We start from the raw sequence: 23,251 nt of genomic DNA, 5'->3' as shown, positions 1-23,251 counted from the left end.
ACAACAACAACCAGCAGAGGCAATCCCAGCAGTCTTTCGGATGAGCCCGCGTCAACCACATCGACGCTCAGGAAGCTCAAGGAGCTCAGGGTGTAGTACTCGGTGAGTACCTAGTCAGCTCAACTCTTGCAACAGTACTGTTTGATTCTGGAGCATCACACTCATTCATATCCTCAAGTTTTGTGGAGAAACATAAAATACCTACAGTACTACTAAAAACACCCCTATTAACCCGGACGCCCGGAGGAGACATCAGGTGTCAACTGGGTTATCTACGGGTAAGGATCAATTTAAGTGGGGTAGAGTTTCTAGCAGACCTAGTAGTACTTAAGTCAGAAGGGATAGATGTGATCCTCGGAATGGACTGGCTAAGCAAACACAATGGCCTCATAGGATGTACTGACCCGGGAAAGTGGAGCAAACCCGAAAGGAGTCCGAGTGACCTGTCACACCTGGGAAAGTGGAGCAAACCCGATGGTATTCAGTATGGAAACCAAGACCTTGGAAGAAGTCCCGGTAGTGAATGAGTACCCCGATGTCTTTCCCGAAGAACTTCCCGGTATGCCACCAGATAGAGACGTAGAATTTGTCATTGATCTTGTTCCTGGAACTGCCCCTATAGCCAAGAGACCTTATAGGATGGCAGCCTCTGAGTTAGCCGAATTAAAGAAACAGCTGGAAGAACTACAACGAATTGGCTTCATCAGGCCAAGTTCGTCTCCTTGGGGAGCCCCGGTTCTATTTGTCAAGAAGAAGGACGGAAGTATGAGATTGTGTGTAGATTACCGGGCACTGAACGAAGTCACTATCAAGAACAAGTACCCCCTCCCCAGGATCGATGACCTTTTTGATCAGTTAAAAGGAGCCAAGTACTTTTCCAAAATTGACCTCAGGTCCGGATATTTTCAGCTCAAGATTAGGGAGAGCGACATCCCGAAGACAACCTTTGTCACCCGATATGGACAGTTTGAGTTCACGGTGATGTCTTTTGGGCTGACAAACACACCTGCCTATTTCATGAATCTCATGAACAAAGTGTTTATGGACGAGTTTGATAAGTTTGTCGTAGTCTTCATCGACGACATACTTATTTACTCGAAGAGCATTCAGGAACACGAGCAGCACCTGAGGGTAGTTTTGGAAAAACTGAGAGTGCATAGGCTATACGCCAAGTTCAGCAAGTGTGAGTTCTGGCTGGAGAAAGTAGCCTTCCTTGGTCATATTCTGACCGCGGAAGGAGTAGCAGTGGATCCCGAGAAGGTCGAAGCAGTCTCCAACTGGCAACCACCGACCAACGTCAGTGAGATCAGAAGTTTTCTTGGGTTAGTTGGGTACTATCGGAGATTCATTGAAGGATTTTCTAAGATAGCCCGACCCATGACGGAGCTACTCAAGAAGGAGAAGAAATTCACCTGGACGGAGTCGTGTGAGAGGAGTTTCCAGGAATTGAAGCGAAGACTGACGACCGCCCTAGTACTAACCCTACCGGACATTCATCGGGATTTTGTCATCTATTGTGATGCATCCCGACAAGGATTGGGTTGTGTGCTAATGCAAGACGGGAAAGTAGTTGCATATGCTTCCCGCCAGCTCAGATCTCATGAGCAGAACTACCCGACCCATGATTTGGAACTTGCAGCCGTGGTGCACGCACTTAAGATTTGGAGGCATTATCTGATTGGAAATAAGTGCGAAATCTATACCGACCACAAAAGCCTAAAATACATTTTCACCCAGCCGGATCTGAACTTAAGGCAAAGGAGATGGTTGGAGTTGGTTAAGGATTATAATATGGAAATCCATTACCACCCCGGAAAGGCAAACGTAGTAGCCGATGCCTTAAGTCGGAAATCCTATGGACCCAAAGATGACCATCTGCGCGAGGAGATGGCACGATTAAATGTGCACATTGCTCCTCGAGGCTCCAGCCAAGTGCTGAATGTTCAATCCACACTAGAGGAAAGAATCAGAAAAGCACAAAGATCGGACAAGAGGCTGATGGAAATCCGGAGGCAGACCGGAGAAAATAAGGCACCAGATTTTAGAGTGGATAATAGGGGAATGTTATGGTATAAAGATAGAATTTGTGTACCCCAAAAAGGAGATTTTAGGCAAATAATCATGGATGAAGCCCACAATTCGGCCTACTCCATTCACCCAGGCTCCACCAAAATGTATATGGACTTAAAACAAAAATATTGGTGGAATGGGATGAAGGCGGATATTGCACGGTTTGTCGCCCGTTGTGATACTTGTCAAAGGATCAAGGCCGAACATCAGAAGCCAGCAGGGCTGTTGCAACCCCTACCTATCCCGGTTTGGAAGTGGGACGAGATAGGAATGGATTTTGTGGTGGGTCTGCCTAGGACCCAGAAAGGACATGACTCCATATGGGTAATAGTGGACCGACTCACTAAATCGGCTCACTTCATACCCGTACGAACCAACTATGGCGGAGAAAAGCTAGCCAAGCTCTATGTGGAGAACATAGTGAAATTGCATGGTGTGCCCAGCCGCATTGTTTCAGATAGAGGGACCCAGTTCACCTCTAGGTTTTGGAAAAGTCTGCATAAAGCCATGGGCACCAAGTTGGATTTTAGCTCCGCTTATCACCCATAGACGGATGGCCAGACAGAAAGAGTGAATCAGATTATGGAGGATATGTTGAGAGCATGTGTTCTCACCTATGGCAAGGACTGGGAACAAAGTTTACCCTATGCAGAATTTTCATACAACAACGGTTACCAAGCAAGTTTAGACATGTCACCATTCGAAGCCCTCTATGGAAGGAAGTGCAGAACACCGCTGATGTGGTCAGAAGTTGGAGAACGTGCCCTAGTCGGGCCCGCATTCATAAAAGAAGCAGAAGAAAGAGTCGCCGAGATTAGAGAAAAGCTGAAAGCAGCCCAGTCAAGACAAAAGAGCTACGCTGACAAGAAAAGACGGGAAATAAGTTTCAACCCAGGAGATTTCGTGTATCTCAAGGTGTCACCCATTCGACGAACCCGAAGATTTCAGGTACAAGAAAAGTTGGCCCCCCGGTACATTGGACCGTACCGAATTCTGAAGAAAGTTGGAGCAGTAGTATACCGCCTAGAGCTACCAGAAGAAATGTCGGATATACACCCGGTGTTCCACATCTCACAATTAAGAAGGTGTTTGAGGGTACCCGAAGCAGAACACGTGTCAGTTGAAACGATAGATCTACAGCCAGACCTGCGATACCAGGAGGTCCCGGTTAAGATTCTAGACACTGTCACCAGGAGGACCAGAAACTCCGAAGTACGGATCTGCAGAGTTCAGTGGAGCAGACACGGAGTAGAAGAAGCTACGTGGGAACGCGAAGACGCTCTGAAGAAAGAGTTTCCCCATCTCTTTAAGAAACCAGCCGAATCTCGAGGACGAGATTCATTTTAAGTGGGGTAGGTTTGTAACATCCCGAAATTTACCAAATCAAATAGTTCGCTAAAACCGCCTTTTAATCGTTGAGCTCGGAACTTTTTCGCCCGATCTCCCGATCCCCGAAAGACCCGACACCCGAATCCATCACCCTGTTCGCCCTTGACCCGCGAACGCACCCGGCCGCGCACGCACCCGACCGCGCACGCGTGATCGGCGCTGCGCGTGGCCGACCGCGCACTGCGGATCCGGCGCAAATCTCTCCTCCCTCTCCTCTCTCCTTCCCCGCGTGCCCGGACCGGTTTTCCTTCTCCTCCGCGCGCGCACGCCCCTGGGCCACCGCACCAAGCGCCCCGCGGCCCCCTCGCCTACCCGCGCAGCAGTAGCTCGCCACCGCCCACGCCCATGCACACGCGCCGCACCCCGCGCACGCGTGCGTGCACACGCTAGCCACGCCAAGCCGTGCATGCCGCGACGCCAGCTGCGCAGCCGTGCCACGCCGACGTCCGCACGCACGGCCGTGCTGAGCCACACGCGCACAGCACCGGCGACCTCGGCACAGCACCGCCTGCGAAGGTCGCCGCCAGCCCATAGCGTCGCATCGCCTCGTCCCCCGCACGCAAGCTCGCTGCCGCCGTTGACGCCGCACAGCACCACCTGCCCGAGGCGTCGCGTCGCCAGCGTTCGCCTCGCCACAGCTCGTCGTTGACGCCCCGCCACCGCTCGTCGTTGACGCCCCGCCAGTGCCGCACAGCGCCCGTGCCATCGCATCACCTGGGTGAGCCGCCCCCACACCATTAACGCCGCCTCAGAGCGTGCCCCGCCGGGCACCGCCGCACCCTCGTCTCCACCGCCTTTCAGCGCCTATAAATAGGCCCTCGTGCAGCTCCACGCCACCACCGAGCTCACCAGGCTGCGCAGCCCGCCGCTCGTCTTCCTCCTCGCTCTAATTCCGCCTCCTCTGTTTTCCCCAAAAGCAGAGCCACCCCATTGATCTCCTCGCCCAGACCATCTTAGTCCGATTCCCTTCGAGGTGAGCACCTCCCGACCATCCTCGACCAGCGCCAATCCACGCCCCTCCCTATTTCTGCCTGTGCTGAGCTCTCCACGAGCTCCCAGTCGCCATGACCATGGCCGCCGCGGCCGCTGTAGCCCACCTCCATCTCCCATGACCGGACCTACCAAAATAGAACCTCCTCGCCCTCCTCTACCTCCCCATGGCCTCGGCTTTGAGAATGGAGGCTGGTAGCGCCGTTCCCGTGGAGCTCAGGGAGCTCGGGCATGCTGCAATGGCGTCGTGGCCAGGGAGAAGAACGCGACCTGTTATGTTCCTCTGTTGCCTCGTGAGCACGTGTGGGCTTGGTCAATTGTGGGTTAAAGCCCCGGATGCTGGGCCTCCCAGCCCAAATGCTCACGCCCACACACCCAAATACTCACGCACTCCATTTCTATAAATTCCAATTTTCGGAATTTAATTAGAAGCCACCAAATACAAACCATATCTCCTCCATCCAAACTCCAATTCTATTGATTCTTTTTCCTACATTCCTATAAAATCATATACAAACCATTGTACCTATTTTTTTGTACAGTTCAAATATTTCCATAAATCATAATCAAGTCCTTTCCCTCCCACAAATAATTACAAACACATCCCTGAATCCCGGTTTAGCCCATAACCGCCTCTTTAACTCGTCATTTCATGCGCCAAACAATCTCCGATCAACCCGAAATCTGACCACGTCATTTCTAATATAGTTTCAGCCGTGCTATAAAGAAACCACCCGAAAATATCACTCCTATCTACATATCTTAATTATTTCCGATTCGAGCTCAACGATAGATCTTTATTTTTCTGTGTATTGATTGTGTGCGCTGTAGACCATGGAGTAAACGAAGGAGAGCCCGTCAACGAGCAGTACTGTGAGCATGTGAACGAGGACCCGTTCCGCGACCCCGAGCCCGAAAGACAGGACATCCCAGAAGGCTTTGAAGACGGCAAGTTCAATCACATCATTTGATGCATGTTTCTGTCCTAGTTTTCTATAAACGCAACCCAATGGCCTGTTTTATAAAATTGCATATGTTTTGCTTGCATGAAAACACGGTTGGATAGCCACCCCTTGATTTGTGATGACCATTCCTTGACCACCTAGATTAATGTCTGATTTTGCTTGGACATTAATCGATAATAGAATGCTTAGGACTTTACTCATAATATGATTTATTTTTATAAAGAAAATGTGTGCGTATGTGGGATGGGATAAAAGTGGTGTTTTTGAAAAATGAGTTTAGACGGGATGGATGGCATTTCTGCGTGATTTGCCATTTGGTGTGCTTGTGCCTGTGTGGCAGGACAAAGAAGGGAGATTTCCATCTTGTCGTGTCTAAGGACCGAGTTGGTATGTCATCTCACCTAACTCCACTTTCGTGCAAACCACTCGACCGTTGAATGGGCAACGGCGTAGCATGAATCCCACTAGTTGGTGTGATAGCCATCAGGAGGGCTGTGAGCAACGGGTGACCAAGGAGTAGGGATATGCTCAGTGTGACTTATACCCCGGTTATACCTCAGAGTTAGGTCGATGACCCCTTGGTGAATCCCGTGATGGCTAGTCAGGCTTAGCTAAGGTGGGTAATGGCTATGTTGGGATCTACACCGACACGACGGTGTTCGAGTTGTGGTATCCTACTTGTGGGTAAAGTTGCACACCTCTGCAGAGTTAAGAGCTATTCGAATAGCCGTGCCCACGGTATTGGGCGAGTTACGGTGTGGTCACATAACTAGTGTATCTTGGGATAGGATGGTGTGAGTTGTTTTGGAATTGTGTCCGGCAGTTGTGCCGTGTGCTATGACGGACGGGGAGTCCGGTAGCAGTTTAAAACTTAAACTCCGTGTTACTCAAAACAAAAACTGTTTTTCTGAAATGTTTTCTGCTAAATAAACCCCTGCATAAAATTTAGCTTTCTGCAAATTAAACTGTAACCTTATCCTTGATATACCTATGCATATTATTCTGATATAACCCCCCTCCGTGGGTGAGGTTGGACTTGCTGAGTACGTCTGTACTCACCCCATTCTTATTTTTTACAGAGGAAGACCCAGACTTCGTACCAGACGACGCCGAGTAGGGTTATCGTCCTACACCCAACCTTGCCTGTGGAACCGGCCCTGTTCGAAGATGTTTTCGCTGACGCAGTACTCTGAGCCAGAGCTAGACCCCATGTGGGTTGCAGTATGGTGTTATGTCGTAAACTGGCTACTTATTATCATTATCTATATCGAGTGCCCTCCAAGGTTTGTACGGTTATGAACCATCTGATGTAATAAATGTGGCCTCAGCCTCCTGGGACTGGTGTTTTGTATCACATTTAAGTCTTCTCTTATGAGGGGACGCTTCACTTTGGAATTAAAACCTCACGTTTGTACTATAAAATTTAATCGAAATGGACCAAATTTTTTTGAGATGAATCAATATAATTGGCAGCTACTCTGTGCAAAACAGTGTGATAAGATCTATATTATAATTTTTTAGAAACAGATTCTTATTGGGTTGTAACCATAGTTTGGCTAATAGTTATTATATTATGAGCTCAAATGTTTAGGTTGGATTGGTGTGTGATGGTGAGGATTTAGGGTAGAGTGAGTTCATATAATTTCTCTCATAAGAATGAGGTGGTGTGGGTATAGTTTGAATTCCAACCCATTTGCAGGGTGACCTGCCACAGATGACCGTTGCTCGCACACACGAAAGAGAAAATTCCATGCAAGGCTCGGAAAAAAATTGCGCTTCCTTATATGGCTCCGAAAAAATAAAACTTCCTTATATGAACTCCATTTTATTTTATATCTCTTGTATAGCTTTCCCGTCGTCTCCAGTTGGAAATTCCGTCAACATCTAATGGAGCACCCCGCCGCCCGTCCACTCCACATCCCTCGCCTCCGCGATGCAGGCCCTGGCCGTCCGCCGCACCTGGCAGGTGGGGCCCGTCCCTTCCCCAACCTCCCGCCAGGGGAGCCTCGGCCCGTGCCTAGACCACCGCCCATGACCGGCGGCGACCGCCGCCACCTGTTTCGCCCACCTACCACCCTCATGGAACCTCAAATCCCGTTGCTAGAGTTTGATTTCATTTTATTACTTCCTTCACTTTCTTGTTATTTTTTTTGTCTTTGTAAAGTTATCTGCCCATCTATTGGTAGAAGTAACAGGGGCTCTCGATTTATCGGTGTAGTTTTTTCTGTTCAACTATTGGACCCAAATGACCATAATTTTCATGAACTTTTGTACGTGTTCGTATAATATTGTTCGCCTCGTGCACAGCCTGCAGCTACCTTTTGATTCGATGTGCGTAATTTTCTCCCCCAAAAAGAACAAGTATGTATTTGTGTAGTAAAACGCTTGCTCACACACATGACAACACACCACCGCCGCTGCCGTTTTGTTTCAAAGAAAAAAAAATCAATCTCACATATTTCGAAAAAAAAATCAATCTCACACACCCAGGCCCACGCCATGCCATTACGGCCCAGCCCAGCCTAGCCCAGCCCATCAGGGGGGCCCAACGAGCACATCGGCGCACACAACAATCAACAAGCATTTTGATTGAAACAAAAAAGGCTTTTCAAATTGAGAGGGTGGGTTCGTCGTGGAGTCCGGGCCGCCGGCTCAGTAACCAACCAACCAACCCAACCCAACCACAACCAGCAGTCCACCACTGCTGCTTGCCTCGCCGTCTCGTCTTCCTTCCCTCGCACGATTCTTCTTCTCTGCTTGGGCAAAAATTACAACCACCAGGCAGCCGCAGTAAATGGCCGTGTTTGGTTTGCCCTCAAAAAATTTTTATATAAATTTTTTATATTTTAATTACTAATTAAAAGTATTAAATAAAATCTAATTACAAAATCACCTCTACAATTACGGTACTGTAGCAGTTTCTTTATCGAACGAGGCATTTAACCGTACGAATAATTAGGTGCAGTTACTGTAGCAGCGCTGTAGCCAATCATGATGAAACTTGGCTCATTAGATTCGTCTCGAAAAGTTACACCCATCGGTGAAAAAGTTTGACAAATAAATTTTGTTTAGTACTCCATACATATATTCATTTTTTTGTAAAAAATTTTCGTATTAACCAAACATGGCCAATAAATCGCTTCGCTAAGCAGCCGGCCCGGGGGCAGCAAGCAAAGCATTCCCCTTCCCCTTCCCCTTCCACTTCCACTTCCCCTTTGGAGGTGGGAATTGAAACTGAAATCAAAATCAATTCGAGCAAAACCAATCCCCTCCTCCTGCAACGAACGAATTCGAGCCCTCCGCTCCCCTCCCGCACCTCCCCGCATCTAGGGTTTCGCCCGCCGACGGCGCGCCCATGGACCCCGCCGGCGCCGGCGGAGGGGGCCGGGCCGGCTTCGAGCGGGCGTGCCGCCTGCCCAACACCGTCCACTCCGAGATCGCGCCCGCGCTGCCGCTCCCCACCCTCCCGCCCACGCTCGGCTTCGACGACCTCCGCGACGACGAGCCCCTCGCCGCCCCCGACCGCCCCGACATGATCATGCAGGCCGCCAACATCGCCCGCATCCTCGCCGAGACCAACGTCTCCCACCTGTGAGCCCTCACTCCCCACGTCCCTTCCCCTTCCGCTCTCCGCTCTCCTCTTCCTCCCCAGTGCCGCGGGGGCTCAGCTTTAACTGCCCGTGCTCTTCTGCAGGGGCTTCACTGAGGCGGACAACGTCGACGTCGATCCCAGCCAGTGCTCCTGGCTCTGGAGGGAGGTGCTCAAGCACAACCCCGACGCCTTCAAGGTCAACAAGGCCCCTGCGCCCCCGCCTACTTCGCAAGGTAAACGCTCTGCAAATTGAGCCTTCCGTAGTTTAGTTACTCTCAGTGCCCGCCCTACAGCTTTGCTAACTGCTCACTGGACTCAACATTCTAGTCTCTCTAGTGCTCCTGTATCGTGATGCTGTTTTCTACTGTCTTCGTCATGGTTGGCTGCATGTATTTTCCGGCAGTTATGCGTAGACTCCTTGGTCTTTGGGGGTGAGTCTATTTATCGCGCGCGCGAGTGGAATCCAGCGCGTCGCACAAGGTCCTGTTCATCTTCTTCCTCAAGCTGTGTCGGCCGGACTTCGAGGAACGGGGTTTGCCGGGGGCGGTTGTGGCCACCGGCGACCTGAGAAGGTGGGGGGGGGGGGGGCAGGGTTGCGAGGGCGGCGCGGTGAGGCGACGGTGGAGGTGGGTTGCGAGGGCGGCGCAGCGAGGCGGCAGTGGAGGCGGGTTGCCAAGGCAGCGGCGGGGACGCCGCCGGCCGGCGGTGGATCTAGGGTTGGGGGTGATTAGCGACAGCAGTGGTGGAGGGTGGCGCGGAGGTGCCGGAGGGACGCCGGAGCCGGAGGACGCTGTGGATGGCGGGGGAGCAGCAGCGGGGCAGCCTTGTGCGACAGTATCGCGGCCAGGCGCGCGCGCTAGAAATAGACTTCCCCATCCATATTGCACTACCATTTCGGGATACCTGTGCGCCACGTGACTCCTCTTCACGGACCGAGTGCCCCCAAGTAACTGTAACTGTCGTTCGAACCTGTGTGTCGTGATGCTGTTTGACTGATGATGGTGTTGTGCACAGTTGTCCGAGCACTTGTGCATTCCGCCATGTGTGTATTGTCACCAACCTAAATGCGTGTCCATTAATATTTCAGTAATGACCTGCATGTATTACTTGGTGGGATCATAGAAGCATGATTCAGTTTCTTATCTAGTATAAATAGTTTCACTGTTGTTGATCAAGCTGCAAGTCCCAGATTCGTTTAGCGATACAACAACCATGGCCACCACCCCACACAGCACTCAACCAACCTCTCATGTCCTGGCCTCATTCTGAATGAGGTGGTTACAATTTCCAAAATGGTACTAACTGGATTTCACATAGTTCCTTTTTTGTTGTTTGGTGCATACGGCAACTTTTAGTGCTTAAAACTTGTTCGTTCAATGCGCATGCCATAGCTGCCTATATATAGCATTGAGGAAATAAACACATAAAAAAAGATGTACTGAATGCTCATTTCTACCTCACTGTTATGTAAAATACAGGGGATTTTATTTTTCATGAACTAAGGGGGAATTATTTCATTTTATTGACACATTTGGTCCTTCCACTTTGATCAAAGGTTGTTTGCTGTTTTTTTCATTTTAGTCCCTTTACTCACAATCAGGGGCCGGAGCTGGGTTGGGTGTGCAACTCAAGACGTTACATGCTGTTCCAGGCTAACGGCTACGTTCTTTTTTCTTCTTTTTTTTGGGGAGGGGGGGGGGGGGGGGGGGGGGGTGTTGGCAGGGCCAGGGGCCTGTTAGACTTTTTTAGTATGGCCCAAGGCTACATCCATCCACCTTTTCTGACAGCATTTGACTGTTTTGAATCATATCAAAAGTTCAAATGGTGGTTGATGCCAACACCTTGTTTGATAGCTTGTACAGTGGCTCAGTTAAGGTTTCCTAGGCTAGTCAGAATTAGCGGAAAGCAAATTTTTGCCCAAATTATTGTGTTGTGCCAATCTCATTTTTTTCTTCCTTCAAGTTCTTTGCGCAAACCTATAGCTGTGATCCGACTACTGGGCCTCTTCCTTTAACAGTTCTTTTGATCTATCTCGGCATGTTTGTTTCACAAATCTGGTATGCGTGTATGGTTTTACTCCTACTGCTGCCTAATTGGATGCCAATTTTCTCTGGATCAGCTCCACTCTATGACGATCGAACGGAAACCGGAATGTCTACAAGTCCCTTTTTATCCCACTAGTCCCTGTTCCAATTCTCAAACCATTGGCTTTAGCTGTCAGAAGCGTGCCTTGTCAACATCTCATCTATCGGATCATCTATCGGATCATGAATATGCAACAAATTGCACATGAAGAGACCAACTAGAGCTACAATAGACTAGTGGGTCTAATCTAATCATTCGACAAATTAGAAAGAGTAAATTGCTACTTTCCCTCAATCTAATACTTCCTATTGAAAAGCAACTGTTTTCCTTCTATTCTTCACCCACGAATGTAAATTTATTGTACCAACAGTCATCTGGAACTGTTAATTTCCCTAATACAAACCCTTGGTATACTGCATCACATGCATGCTGTTTATGGGAACACAGCAAGCTTTAGCGGTACAGTAGGGAGTTTTCAATGGTCCGTTGTGACCTTGTAGTTTGTGGGTGCAACCATTAATGTGTATGCAATATGAAATGTGTGTGATGTGTTCATCACTTGCTTTTTGTTTGAGGCCTATATTTTTTGGGGAAATAACAAGTTCATGGTCTGCTTAATATTCAGATATCCCGAATTTATAAGAAATGTCTGTAACTTATTCAATTCTTTATCAGATTTGAAGTGTTCATGCAGAAATTGTGCAGCTCATCTTGGCAATATTGTGCAGACTTGTTATTTATTTGTGATCTCTAGTTTTGTATCATGTCAAGCTGTCTTACCCAAAACCATTGTGGCAGTGTGCTAATTTAACATCTGTCGGCTAGTTCTATGGACTAATAACAGTATCATTGTAGTAATATTCATTTTTAATGTTAGCAAGCAAAGCATTTCCACGGAGTTGTAAATGCTTAAGATTTTGTAGTACCTTTATCTTGCAAAGTGTAATTTTTTTGTTACTTTGGTCAAGTTTTTCAGGTGCACATGAAGGCCCAGAATATCAAATTCAAAATGAGAAGCATTTTGAGCATTTTACAACTAATATGAACAAAGCACAGAAGGAACCTGTATTTCCTCTGGATGACATCAACTCACGCAGAGAGCATCTTCGTGTAAGTTAGATACCATCAGTTTCTTATTGATGTTGGTTCCTTTTGCTAAGAGATTTTTCTGTTGTAGAATGAACTAACCCCAGATTCAGTCGCTTCAAAGAAGCCAAAAGTTAGGAAGAAAGAAATTGATAATTCTGTTTCAAGTTCTGGCCCCAGCATTCCTAATAGTCAAGGTTTGTATCTGTTGATTTGTATATCCTGCATCATGTATCTATCCTTTTAAAATTCAGCTGACTCTGGTTACGATTATGCCTTTTAGAAATAATCGCCAACTTCTGTGAGATTGTGGAGGATTTCTGCGGAAGAGTCGAAAATCCTGATGATGTAGATGGCAGCGACTGGTTGTCATTGCCACTTAATGATGTTAAGGATCTTGTTAATGAAATTACATCAGTTCGATCCAAAAGGATATTGCATGAGGTTCCTATGGGTACAGTTACAAGGTTATTACATGTGATGGACCGTCAGATCCAATGTTCTCAAGGTTTGTCGATAGATGCGAAGGAAAATGTGAGTTACCTACCATATCATTAGTATCTGGCTTTTTAAATTCAAATTTAAATAATCTTTTTATTTTATTTTATTTTATTTTATTCTGTTTTAGAAATCATTGGGTAAAGTTGTTGCATCTTATAGCTTACCAACTAACAAGTGCTTGGGTACCTTCAGTCTGATGCTGAACCTCTGGTTTTCTCGGCTTTGGAGTCCGTTCATGCAGCGTTAGCAATTATGACCCACCATGATATGCCAAAGCAGCTGTATCGAGAAGAAGTATGCACACACTGAGTTCCTTTTCCATCCTGTTGTGAAAAGTTATTGTCACGGTTGCTTACTCTTTCCTTTTTTGCCCCCCCCCCGTAAAACAGCTTATTGAGCGAATTATTGATTTCTCAAGGCATCAGATCACTGATTGTATGGCAGCAAGTAACCCAACCTTCCGAGCTATCCACAAACCAGCTGAGAATGTTGCAAATGATGGTAATATTAAAGTACATGCTGGCATTTATTTTTATTTTTATCGAATATGCAGGAGAGCTGTGCATTATTTGAGTATAAAAAATAAGTACATCGGTAGACTATAACCACCTGCCAGGACACACCAGTACACAAACAAACAATTGAAACATGCAAATATGCGCAGCACTGATCTGGCAGCAAAATCGCAGACCAAGATCCATGCATAAGCTCTGCTAAGACTTCCTCACCAGCCATGCACCACAGTTTGGCCTCTTCGTGAATGTACACAAGCCGTGCAGCGCTAAGCTGATATTTCTGTCTTTGTATTGTGTAGCCACATTCCTTTCTAAGTTGGCTATATACACTTCCGTGTTTTCATTCTTTATATGCTTTTTGTACTGCAGCATTTCCTGGTTGACAAGGTTGGCTAATGTTGCTTAATTTCATCATGTCTGAACCTAACCAATCTTTGTGCAATAATTTAGTGCTCTGGCTATGGTTATCGCTAGTGATTACTAATCTTGCCTTTTGGGATCAACTTATACATCACATTTTTCACATTTGTGTCTTTCTGTTTTGGTCAAATCTAGGAGATGATGACGAAGAGGATGGGGAAAATGGACCAGTTAGCAAAAAGAGACGTACTACTGCTAATCTAAACATGAGAAAATCTTCAAACAGGTACATGATCAATGCACTTCAAATATTTTCCTTTTTCTAGTGTGTAATAGGGTATTGCAGTGCACTAATAGAATTCCTTTGTCTTTTCTGTGGCAGAGTTTCTGCTTCTGTTTACTCTGCTGTGCAGAAACTATGCTTGATATTGGGTTTTCTTAAGGAACTGCTCACAACAGTGCGCTTATCAGATAGTTGTATTCTGCAGTTAGCAAAAACCTGCTTTACTACATTCTTGGTGGACAATATGCAGCTACTACAATTGAAAGCAATTGGGGTTATTTGCACGGTAATTTTCTCCCTGCTTGCTCAATCATTTTTTGCACGTTCATTTTTTGAATAATTTGCTCACTTCCAAATCCTTACACAGGTTTTTTCATCATACACACAACACAGGAGTTACTTGGTTGATGAAACAATTGTCCTTCTCCGTAAGTTGCAGTTTTCAAGAAATGCTGTTAGAACCTACCTTCTGGCAGACGAAGAACAAAAGCAAATCCAGATGATAACAGCACTGTTAGTTCACCTGGTTCAGTTTAGTGCCATTGTTCCTGATAGCTTAAAGGGAACAGTTGACTGGAGCACTATTGTCGATGCCCCAGTTGATTCTAGTTATCCAATTAAATGCCATGAAGCGGCAACAGAGGCTTGTTGCCTTTTCTGGACTAGTGTCCTCGAACGTTTTACTGCAGCTAAATCTCAAGATATGTCAGAAGCCAGAGGAATAATAGATAATCTTGTTCAGGATTTGCTAACAATACTAAACTTGCCGGAGTATCCAGCTGCTGCTTCTATTCTTGAGGTAACTTTGCTCAGCAGTGATATTGCTAAATTTGAGATCTTAAATGTAGGCATGAGCCAGCTTCAGCACTATTCTTGAAAGTTAATGCATCACTTTTTTTATCACAGTCCACAACTTTGTTACGTATTTTGCATTTTAACTGCCATTTGATTGATGTACAGGTTCTCTGTGTATTGCTGCTTCAAAATGCTGGATTGAAATCTAAGGACACTAATGCTCGGTGCTTTGCTATTGACCTACTTGGTGGTATTGCATCGAGATTGAAGCGTGATTCTGTCGCCTGTAGTGAGGAGAAGCTTTGGATATTGCAAGAGCTCACTGATGCAGGTAGTGATGGCTCAAATTTTTTGAAAAACAAATGTTGTGTTTGTCTTGGTGGAAGAGGTATAAATATAGCCTGTGATGTATGTGGAAGATGTTTCCATTCAGACTGTATGGGGTCTGGTAGTCAGGATAATTTACAACGTGACAGTGTCTGCCCCTTATGTTTTTGCAATCAACAACTCAGTGTGTTACAGTCATACTGCCAGTTACAAACTAAAGAGAACGGCAAAAGAACTGCTGCCTCGGTTAGTAAGAAATCTTCTGCACCAGCTGAGGTGCCAGCAGTGGATATTGTGCAACAGATACTACTGAGTTATCTCCAGGAAGCTGGTCTACAAGATGATGGGAACCTGTTTACTCGATGGTATGCTGTGTGGAATCTGTCTTGCTGTGCAAATGTCTTTGGAGATTGATAACCATTTTGTATGCAGGTTCTATCTATGTATCTGGAACAAAGATGACCCCCATTCTGAAGAGAAGATTATCTACTATCTTGCTAGATTGAAATCTAAGGAGATTCTGCGTGATTCTGGCAATTGTTTGGTAATTCCCAGAGATTGGGCAAAGAAAATTTGCTTGGCACTTGGCCAGAAGAATTCATTTTCAAGGGGTTTTGATAAAATTCTTGGGCTTCTTTTGGTAAGTGGTTCATTCCTGACATACTCCCTCCATCTCTGGATATAAGGCGTGGTCAAACTTGGCACGGTCTTCAATAATAATATTTGACTCTTATTATCTTCTATAATATAATATTTGTAGCAACAAAATTATAATTATATGAAACTAGTTTTAAATATGAATACAATGATATGATTGTTATAAGATAAAGTTTTTATTATACAAGATTAATTGTAATTCAAAGTTTTTAAAGTTTGAATCTTGAATTACATGCGCGCCTTGTATCCTGAGACGGAGGGAGTATCATTTAGTCTGGATGTTCTAGAGTAACCCAGTGTTTTTTCAGGCTAGCTTGAGAGAAAATTCTCCTACAATAAGGGCAAAGGCTTTACGTGCAGTAAGTGTATGCATAACTTTGTTTTTTTCATCTTTCTCATTGAGTATTTGTATAACCAACTATATGTTCTGCATCTTCTCTGTAGGTCAGCAGTATAGTTGAAGCTGACCCTGAGGTCTTGGGTGACAAACGTGTCCAGTCTGCTGTTGAAGGGAGGTTTTGTGATTCAGCTATTTCTGTTCGTGAAGCTGCCCTTGAGCTTGTTGGAAGGCATATTGCTTCACATCCTGATGTGGGCCTAAAGGTCAGTAGATATATCAAGTTACCTTATAACATATTTGTGGCATTGATATGACTCACTATGCGTCCTCCCATTACAGTATATCGAAAAAGTTGCCGAGCGAATAAAGGACACAGGACTAAGCGTTCGGAAACGTGCAATTAAAATTATAAGGGATCTTTGTGCTTCAAATCCAAACACGGACACAACACATGCCTTTGTGGAGATTATTTCTCGTGTTAATGATGAGGAGGCCAGTGTACGGGTGAGCTGATATGAAAAACCATACTGGTGTCATGACAATAAATTATATAGCAGATCTGATATGTGACTGCAAATGTTTTGTTTCATTCATTAGTCTATTACTGCAATTTAATTTTGTAATAGGTTATTCTTAAGTGTGTGTGCGCTTTAACATTTGCTCTTGTACATTAGTGTGGGTAGTGTAGTTAGTCATGTTAATTTAGAAACTCTCTTGCGTCTTTTTTCCAAAGAAAAAAACATCCTCAGCAGCAAAATGTTTCTACTACAACACAAAAGGAAAGAGTAAATTATTCTGCCTTTTCTTTTCCTTTTTCCAAATATAGATAATACCCATACGCATGAAAGAATTTATAACACCAATCTTGAAGGCACACTAGAATAAGTCTGATCAACTGTTTATTCTGGTTTCCTTGTTTTTGTGATAAAGGGTAAATGTAGGAGAGAATAGAGATGCATATAATGATCGATTGGATTGCATTGAGGCCTCGGCCGGTATATATAGAGTACAGAGACTTGGGGGGCAAGGCTCCCCCGGATACATATGGCAGTCTACGATATGTATATCTACAACTACCAAATATACTCTAACAGTAAAGTTAGAAATAGAGGTTTATGACACAGAAGAATGTTTGACATATTTGGACCTGCAATATTTATGTTTCTTTTGATTTCCATATTAGTTAAACTATATTCATTGTTTTTGTAGGATCTTGTATGTAAAACATTTTATGAGCTATGGTTTGAAGAACCAACTGGGAGTCATAAGCACTTGGTTGCTGATGGTAGTTCAGTACCAATGGAGATTGCTAAAAAGACCGAGCAAATTGTTGATATGCTGAGGAAGATGCCCAATCACCAACCCCTTATTACTGTTATAAAACGTAACTTGTGTCTTGATTTCCTCCCTCAGTCAACCAAGGCTGCAGGCATTAACTCGTCCATGGTGGCATCACTTCGGAAGCGTTGTGAATTGATATGCAAGCGCTTGTTAGAAAGAATATTGCAGGTACTTTCTGAATGAGTCTGATAGTAATTAGATCTTGGTAATTGAGATTGATTCTTGCACATCTCTGTTGTCAAGGTTGAGGAAGGAGCTGCTAATGAGATGGAAATCCATGCTCTTCCTTATATTGTTGCCCTGCAAGCATTTTGTATTGTTGATCCCACCCTCTGCATTCCAGTAACTGATCCTTCCAAGTTTGTTGTGACGCTACAACCATACCTTAAGATTCAGGTGAGCATGGTTTGCTCCAGTTGAACTTGTGGCTGTCATCTCCTGGCCAAATAAGGTCTATCTCCCATTGTCCTATTTGATATCTAAACTTCTACATTGAATTCTCCTTAAACTTCTGTAACTTGAGCATAGTTCCTGCATTTAGTAGGCATCTTGGTGAGTGATGGTAATGTTTATAGTTCAGTTGCTCACCTGGTAATGTTATTCATGGGCAGTTCCTTTTCTTTGTTTGTGATTGGCAAGGGTTTCATTGTTGATCTGTGGCTGCAATGCTGCACGCCCATGTGTGTGCTGTTTCCGATCATTTGCATTACATCATTCAGTTCATCATGCTGCTCTGCTAGCTGTGCTGTAGACATGAACCTAGATGTCTGTGTTCAAAAATTTTGGTGTCTTGTATTCGGCACTGGACTACACTGAAAGCAACAGAGCCTAGAGTATTGATTATTTTTCTCACATCGCTATATTCTTTTCTCCTTTCATACAAAGATACGCAGCTCTCCTAAGTGTTCGAGAAAAAAAAGTAGCTATTTCTTGTTTGATGTGATCAAGTAAAACTTGTGAGCAGTGTGAATTTGTGTAGCATTTTCCTGCTATAAACAAACTACAAAAATATTCTTAATATTTTCACATAGTTATGTGCACAATAAATGTCTGATATATCTTATTTGGAACTGAATGTGATCATTAGTGGCTACGGTTATCAATCATAATCTGTCATTGTTTTGCCCTACCACTAAAATTACATTTGCTCCTGATCATCTATGTCAACAGATCGACAATAAATCAGCTGCCCAGTTGCTTGAAAGTATAATATTCGTGATTGATGCTGTTCTTCCACTCATAAGGAAGCCACCACAAACTGTGGTTGTAGAACTTGAGCAGGATCTGAAGCAGATGATAGTTCGCCATTCCTATTTGACAGTTGTACATGCATGTATCAAGTAAATACATTCCTTTCCCTAACTCTCAATATTATTTGATGAGCATTCTTTCTCCTTATGTGCTTTATTTGGGAATTCATTTCGTGAGTTTGTTTGTTATTATTGATCCGATATAGAATGGTATTTGCCTTTTTAAAGTTTTCTGATTCTTGGTGCTTGTTATGCCAGCTTCTGTAGCATAACTTAAACATGTTACTCCATCAGCCAACTCTCTCGTAGCAACTTTCATATATTTGTTGTCTGAGTGGTTCCTAGAAAGAAGATACGAAATAACATCTTCTCTTGTCAAATAAGCTGTTACTATCGGGATAGGCTTGGGATCATATTTCTATCTAAAGCTAAAATGAGCAACAGTTCAGACAAATTTCAAAGATAAATAATACGGTGATGACTAATTTACTATCATGTTTATGTGTTGAGTATTTGTAAATATTTAATTTTAGTTACGGGATAACTCATTCGTATGTTAATCATCACTTTATTATATATCTGGGGCCTGAACTGCTGACAATCAGTGATAATCACTTCTTATGTTGGGGGCCTGATCTAGTGCTAATCAGTTACTCCTTCGTCCTTCCAGTCACAAATAAGTGATGTTTTGGATATCGACATATTCTTCAAACATAACTTTGACTAGTGCCTTTTGTTACAAAATAAAACATATCAAAATTATACTTCTATGAAACTACATTTCAAGACAAATGTAATTGTGTCATTTTTCAAAATTTCAAACCTGATACATAAAAGGTAATGCAATCAATGTTTAGAATGGTTGACTTAAGGTAGATGCAGTTTTGGCTGCATCAGTCAGTCACAGTTTTAGCTTGGTCATCTTGCCAGACTTGTCCTGAAATATTCTTGTTTATTTATATCTCTTTCCCTTTTTTTTGGACAGGTGCCTTTGTACCCTTAGCACATCAGCTGGTAGAGGTCCACTATTACTGGAATACCTTGTTAATGTTTTCTACAAGCATCTGTCTGGCACTAATTCCGATCGTCAGGTATTATTCTATTTTTTGATTCATTGAATAGGAGCTGCAATCTTATACAAATATATGGAAAATGAAACTTGTTTGCACACAGGAGTTTTTGTATTCTGAAGCCTATGACTTATCTATTATCTGCAACTAAGGACAATGGTAGAAGTACACTTATCCTGTATCTATTGGGCATGAAAATTACTGTTTCTCTACCAAGTCTCGTATGCTTACTGCATTCGTTCTGCTAACTATTTTCATTCTGGACTCAGCTATTAGGTCGATCCCTGTTTTGTCTTGGACTGCTCCTTCGGTATGGTTATCAATTGATGTTGACATCTGAAAATCAGCTTGATTTTCCAAAGATTATCAATTTGCTCCAGAGAAGCTATCTTCTCAGTATTGATTTCAACTTGAAGGTTCGAGCTTTGCAGGTGTGTGAGCCATCTTGTAGTTCATTAAAGATTTAAAAAACCACTCAGTGATGGGACCATCCATGCCTAGTTGTATTCTGTATTCATGTAGTTTTTAGCATAATTTTATGCGGCTTGTGAAGTTTGTATATAATCAGTGGCATCTTTTTATTTGAGACCCATTAGCATCTCATGCACCCACCTAGCATAAATGACTATGCGTAGCAAGTCACCTGTTCACATGACTGTTGCTTTGGTTGTTTCAGGTTTTCAATATATTTTTTCACGTGCCTATAAGATGCCAATGTTCATTTGTGCATGCAGACTTTGGGAAACATACTTATCGCGAAGCCCGATTTTATGCTAAAAAAGGAAATCATGAATCTCATAGAGGCAACACTATCTTCTGGCGTCGATTATAGGTTAAAGGTATTCATATTTTCTTTACTTGCATCTACCCTTCTCTAGGTAGCCCTTTTATAATAAAAATATGTAAATTAATCTGCTTGCCCAGATTCAAGGACTTCAAAACCTCTATGAGTATCTCCGAGATGCTGAAAGCCAACTTACTGCTGAGAGTACTGGGAAGTCTCCTGTACAATCTACAATAAATGGTGGAAGTGAAGTTCCTGTTGCTGCTGGTGCTGGAGACACCAACATATGTGGTGGTATTATCCAATTGTATTGGAGTTCTATTCTTGAAAGGTGCTTGGATACGAATGACCAAGTTCGCCAGAGTGCGCTTAAGGTGAATTAGGCAGACATTATATCTCTTTGCACACTTTATCTTATTATTTTAATTATAAATCAATAATTCTTCTTCTTGTAGATTGTTGAAGTTGTACTTCGCCAGGGTTTAGTTCACCCTATTACCTGTGTTCCGCACCTTATTGCACTTGAAATGGACCCACTGGAGGGGAACTCGAAGTTGGCTCATCATCTACTAGTGAATATGCATAACAAGTAAGTCAGTCCAACTTCTCGTGTTTATGTTTTTTTTTTCTTTTCCTTTGGAGTAAAACATTATCTGATTGGTTGGAACTGTGGCAGGTATCCTTCATTTTTTGAAAGCCGCTTAGGTGATGGCCTACAAATGTCATTTATATTCTTCGAGACCACAGTCAGCAACCATAAACTTGCAGCAAACGTCAAATCAAATCCGATTGCATTTGTCAAACCTGGCATAACTAGAATATACCGTTTTATCCGGGCAAATCGAAATTCAAGAAACAAATTTGTCCACTCAATAGTTCGGAAATTCGAGCCCGATGACCGGAACCGCTCCACAGTTAGCTTTCTTGTGTAAGTAACTTTCGTTAGACTACACCTGTTAACCCTCTATTCTCTGATGGTTATTTGACTGACTAACAAGTTAACTACATTGCAGATACTGTGCCGAAGTTCTTGCCTCACTGCCATTCGCATGCCCTGATGAACCACTCTATTTGATATATGATATAAATCGAGTTATTCACTTTAGAGCAGGAGCAATTGAGGCCAATTTGAAAAAATGGACTTCTATGGTTCAACCTCAAGATGCAGTGGGTATGGCAACATTGCCAGGAGAGAGTCATGTTGTCATGCATGAGCCTGGAGTATATTACAACAATAATGTGGGATATATTCCTGAAAGGACGAATAACAATCCTTGCAGTACATCAGATGTAGATATGGCCAAAGTTCAGGTTTGTTATATGTCCTGGGTGGTCCATCATCAGTATATATAGGCAGAATTGGTGTCTGCAATCCTCGCATTATTGAATCCTATAACTTTCCACTAACTTATCTTTGTTTTCAGGAGGATTGCTATGACGCAATAGCCCTCCAACTCCTCCTCAAATTGAAGAGACATTTGAAAATTGTTTATAGTCTAACTGATGCCCACTGTCAGGTATGGCTCGCTCTTTATTTGTAGATTAGTACTGCTACGGTGGGTGCATTTACATGACGCATGTTCTGTTTGTGATTTGAAATACAGGCATTTTCTCTAAAGGAACCACCAAAATCTGGAGAAACACTCCACAAGCAGAGTAGTGTTCCTTTTAACATTGGAAACAGTAACATCAGTCTGCCGAGCTGCCTGCAGGATGTAGCTTCTGTGTACCAGGTAATAATACTGAACTTTAGATTTATTGACAAAAAACAAAGCTGTATGATTTGTGGTTTGGTATACAACATTCCCTACTCTTTTAGAACTGAACTGATGGCCGTGGACATGGTGCTCAGGATTTCAAGACGGTGTTGCACGAAGATTCCATGGACTTCGGTGTGTACACCCCTTCTGTGCAGAGGAAGCGCCCAACCCCAAGAAGTACGTCGAGAGTAAGGAGGACAGCTGCCACAAGTGTTGCAAGAGCCCGTGGTGGTGGCCGTGGTGATGATGATGATACTGATGACGATGACTGGGCCGGGGGGGCAAGAGTGCTGGACTTCAGCGCTCAGGCGAGCAATAGTGGTCGTGTAACAAGGCAAAGGGTCCAAGTATGACTGATCTTGGTGCTTTTGTACATTGTAGGGAGATCAATACTAGCTGACAGGAGACTTAGGGGGCGTTTAGGTTAAAGTTGTTTAGGTACATAGAAGCAGAACGGAAAGGAAGATAGCTAGACGCCATTAATCTGGAGCACTCCTTTTCTTGCTCTGCCCTTGTCCTCTTTGTAATTTTGGTTGGGCTTTGGCAAAACTGACAAACAGGTTGTGCTCCGTCTCTGATCTGATTCAATTGGAATGAAATGGTTCCTTTTTGCTTTGTTTGTAACACAGTTTCTGTATGTGTATTGTTCTGGTTTCCTGATGTTGTATTTGTATGTGCTGAGGTCTATGTTCCTGTAATCGTCATCCTTGTGTGATGCCTTCTGGCAAAACTTCATGGATTCAGAATCTAGCATGTTACCAAGCATGGATGGAGCAACCACGTGTGATCTGTAAGGTGTGTACTCGATTCGCTGTAAGTTTCTTTTTGATGTGCCATCTCTATTCTTGTAAAAGTAGCAGAATCTGTAGGCGTTTTCAGCTCAATTCACCTTATCCTGACATTACAATCTCTAGACGTGTTGAGGTGGCGCATACCCTGAAAACCTTTCAGATTATAAATGGAGGTTTGGGAGGCTAACAAAATGCACTTTTGTTGGTCTGCTGCTGCTTGCTTAGACCAGCTCATGCTGTTCCTTTATTCTCTGCTTCCATTTCTTCAGCCATGGTAGGATTAAAGGTGCTGCAATGGAA

General features: G+C 44.0%; 1 protein-coding gene across 3 annotated transcripts; it reads left to right on the top strand.

The window, feature by feature from the left end:
- Nucleotides 1-8,596: 8,596 nt before the first annotated feature.
- Nucleotides 8,597-22,784, top strand: LOC120660115 (sister chromatid cohesion protein SCC2-like). Of its 3 annotated transcripts, none has more exons than XM_039938472.1 (28): nucleotides 8,597-9,005; nucleotides 9,109-9,239; nucleotides 12,068-12,201; nucleotides 12,269-12,374; nucleotides 12,461-12,711; nucleotides 12,871-12,972; nucleotides 13,068-13,179; nucleotides 13,749-13,839; nucleotides 13,936-14,122; nucleotides 14,204-14,635; nucleotides 14,797-15,323; nucleotides 15,391-15,598; nucleotides 15,924-15,974; nucleotides 16,060-16,218; nucleotides 16,295-16,459; nucleotides 17,165-17,464; nucleotides 17,540-17,692; nucleotides 18,467-18,636; nucleotides 19,532-19,637; nucleotides 19,886-20,047; nucleotides 20,351-20,455; nucleotides 20,541-20,774; nucleotides 20,856-20,989; nucleotides 21,077-21,328; nucleotides 21,414-21,711; nucleotides 21,825-21,917; nucleotides 22,005-22,133; nucleotides 22,253-22,784. In XM_039938472.1, exons 1-28 carry the CDS (start codon nucleotides 8,770-8,772, stop codon nucleotides 22,511-22,513), a joined length of 5,289 nt encoding a protein of 1,762 aa, XP_039794406.1. In that variant the 5' UTR covers nucleotides 8,597-8,769; the 3' UTR covers nucleotides 22,514-22,784. The 3 variants fall into 3 exon arrangements, with proteins under 3 accessions (XP_039794406.1, XP_039794412.1, XP_039794407.1); XM_039938478.1 differs by having other exon boundaries at nucleotides 8,638-9,005; nucleotides 12,806-12,972; XM_039938473.1 differs by having other exon boundaries at nucleotides 8,655-9,005; nucleotides 12,060-12,201.
- Nucleotides 22,785-23,251: the final 467 nt, after the last annotated feature.

The sequence above is a fragment of the Panicum virgatum genome, chromosome 2K (assembly GCF_016808335.1).
Source record: "Panicum virgatum strain AP13 chromosome 2K, P.virgatum_v5, whole genome shotgun sequence".
NCBI classification, from domain to species: domain Eukaryota; kingdom Viridiplantae; phylum Streptophyta; class Magnoliopsida; order Poales; family Poaceae; genus Panicum; species Panicum virgatum.
This window is presented reverse-complemented; position numbering and strand designations above follow the sequence as displayed.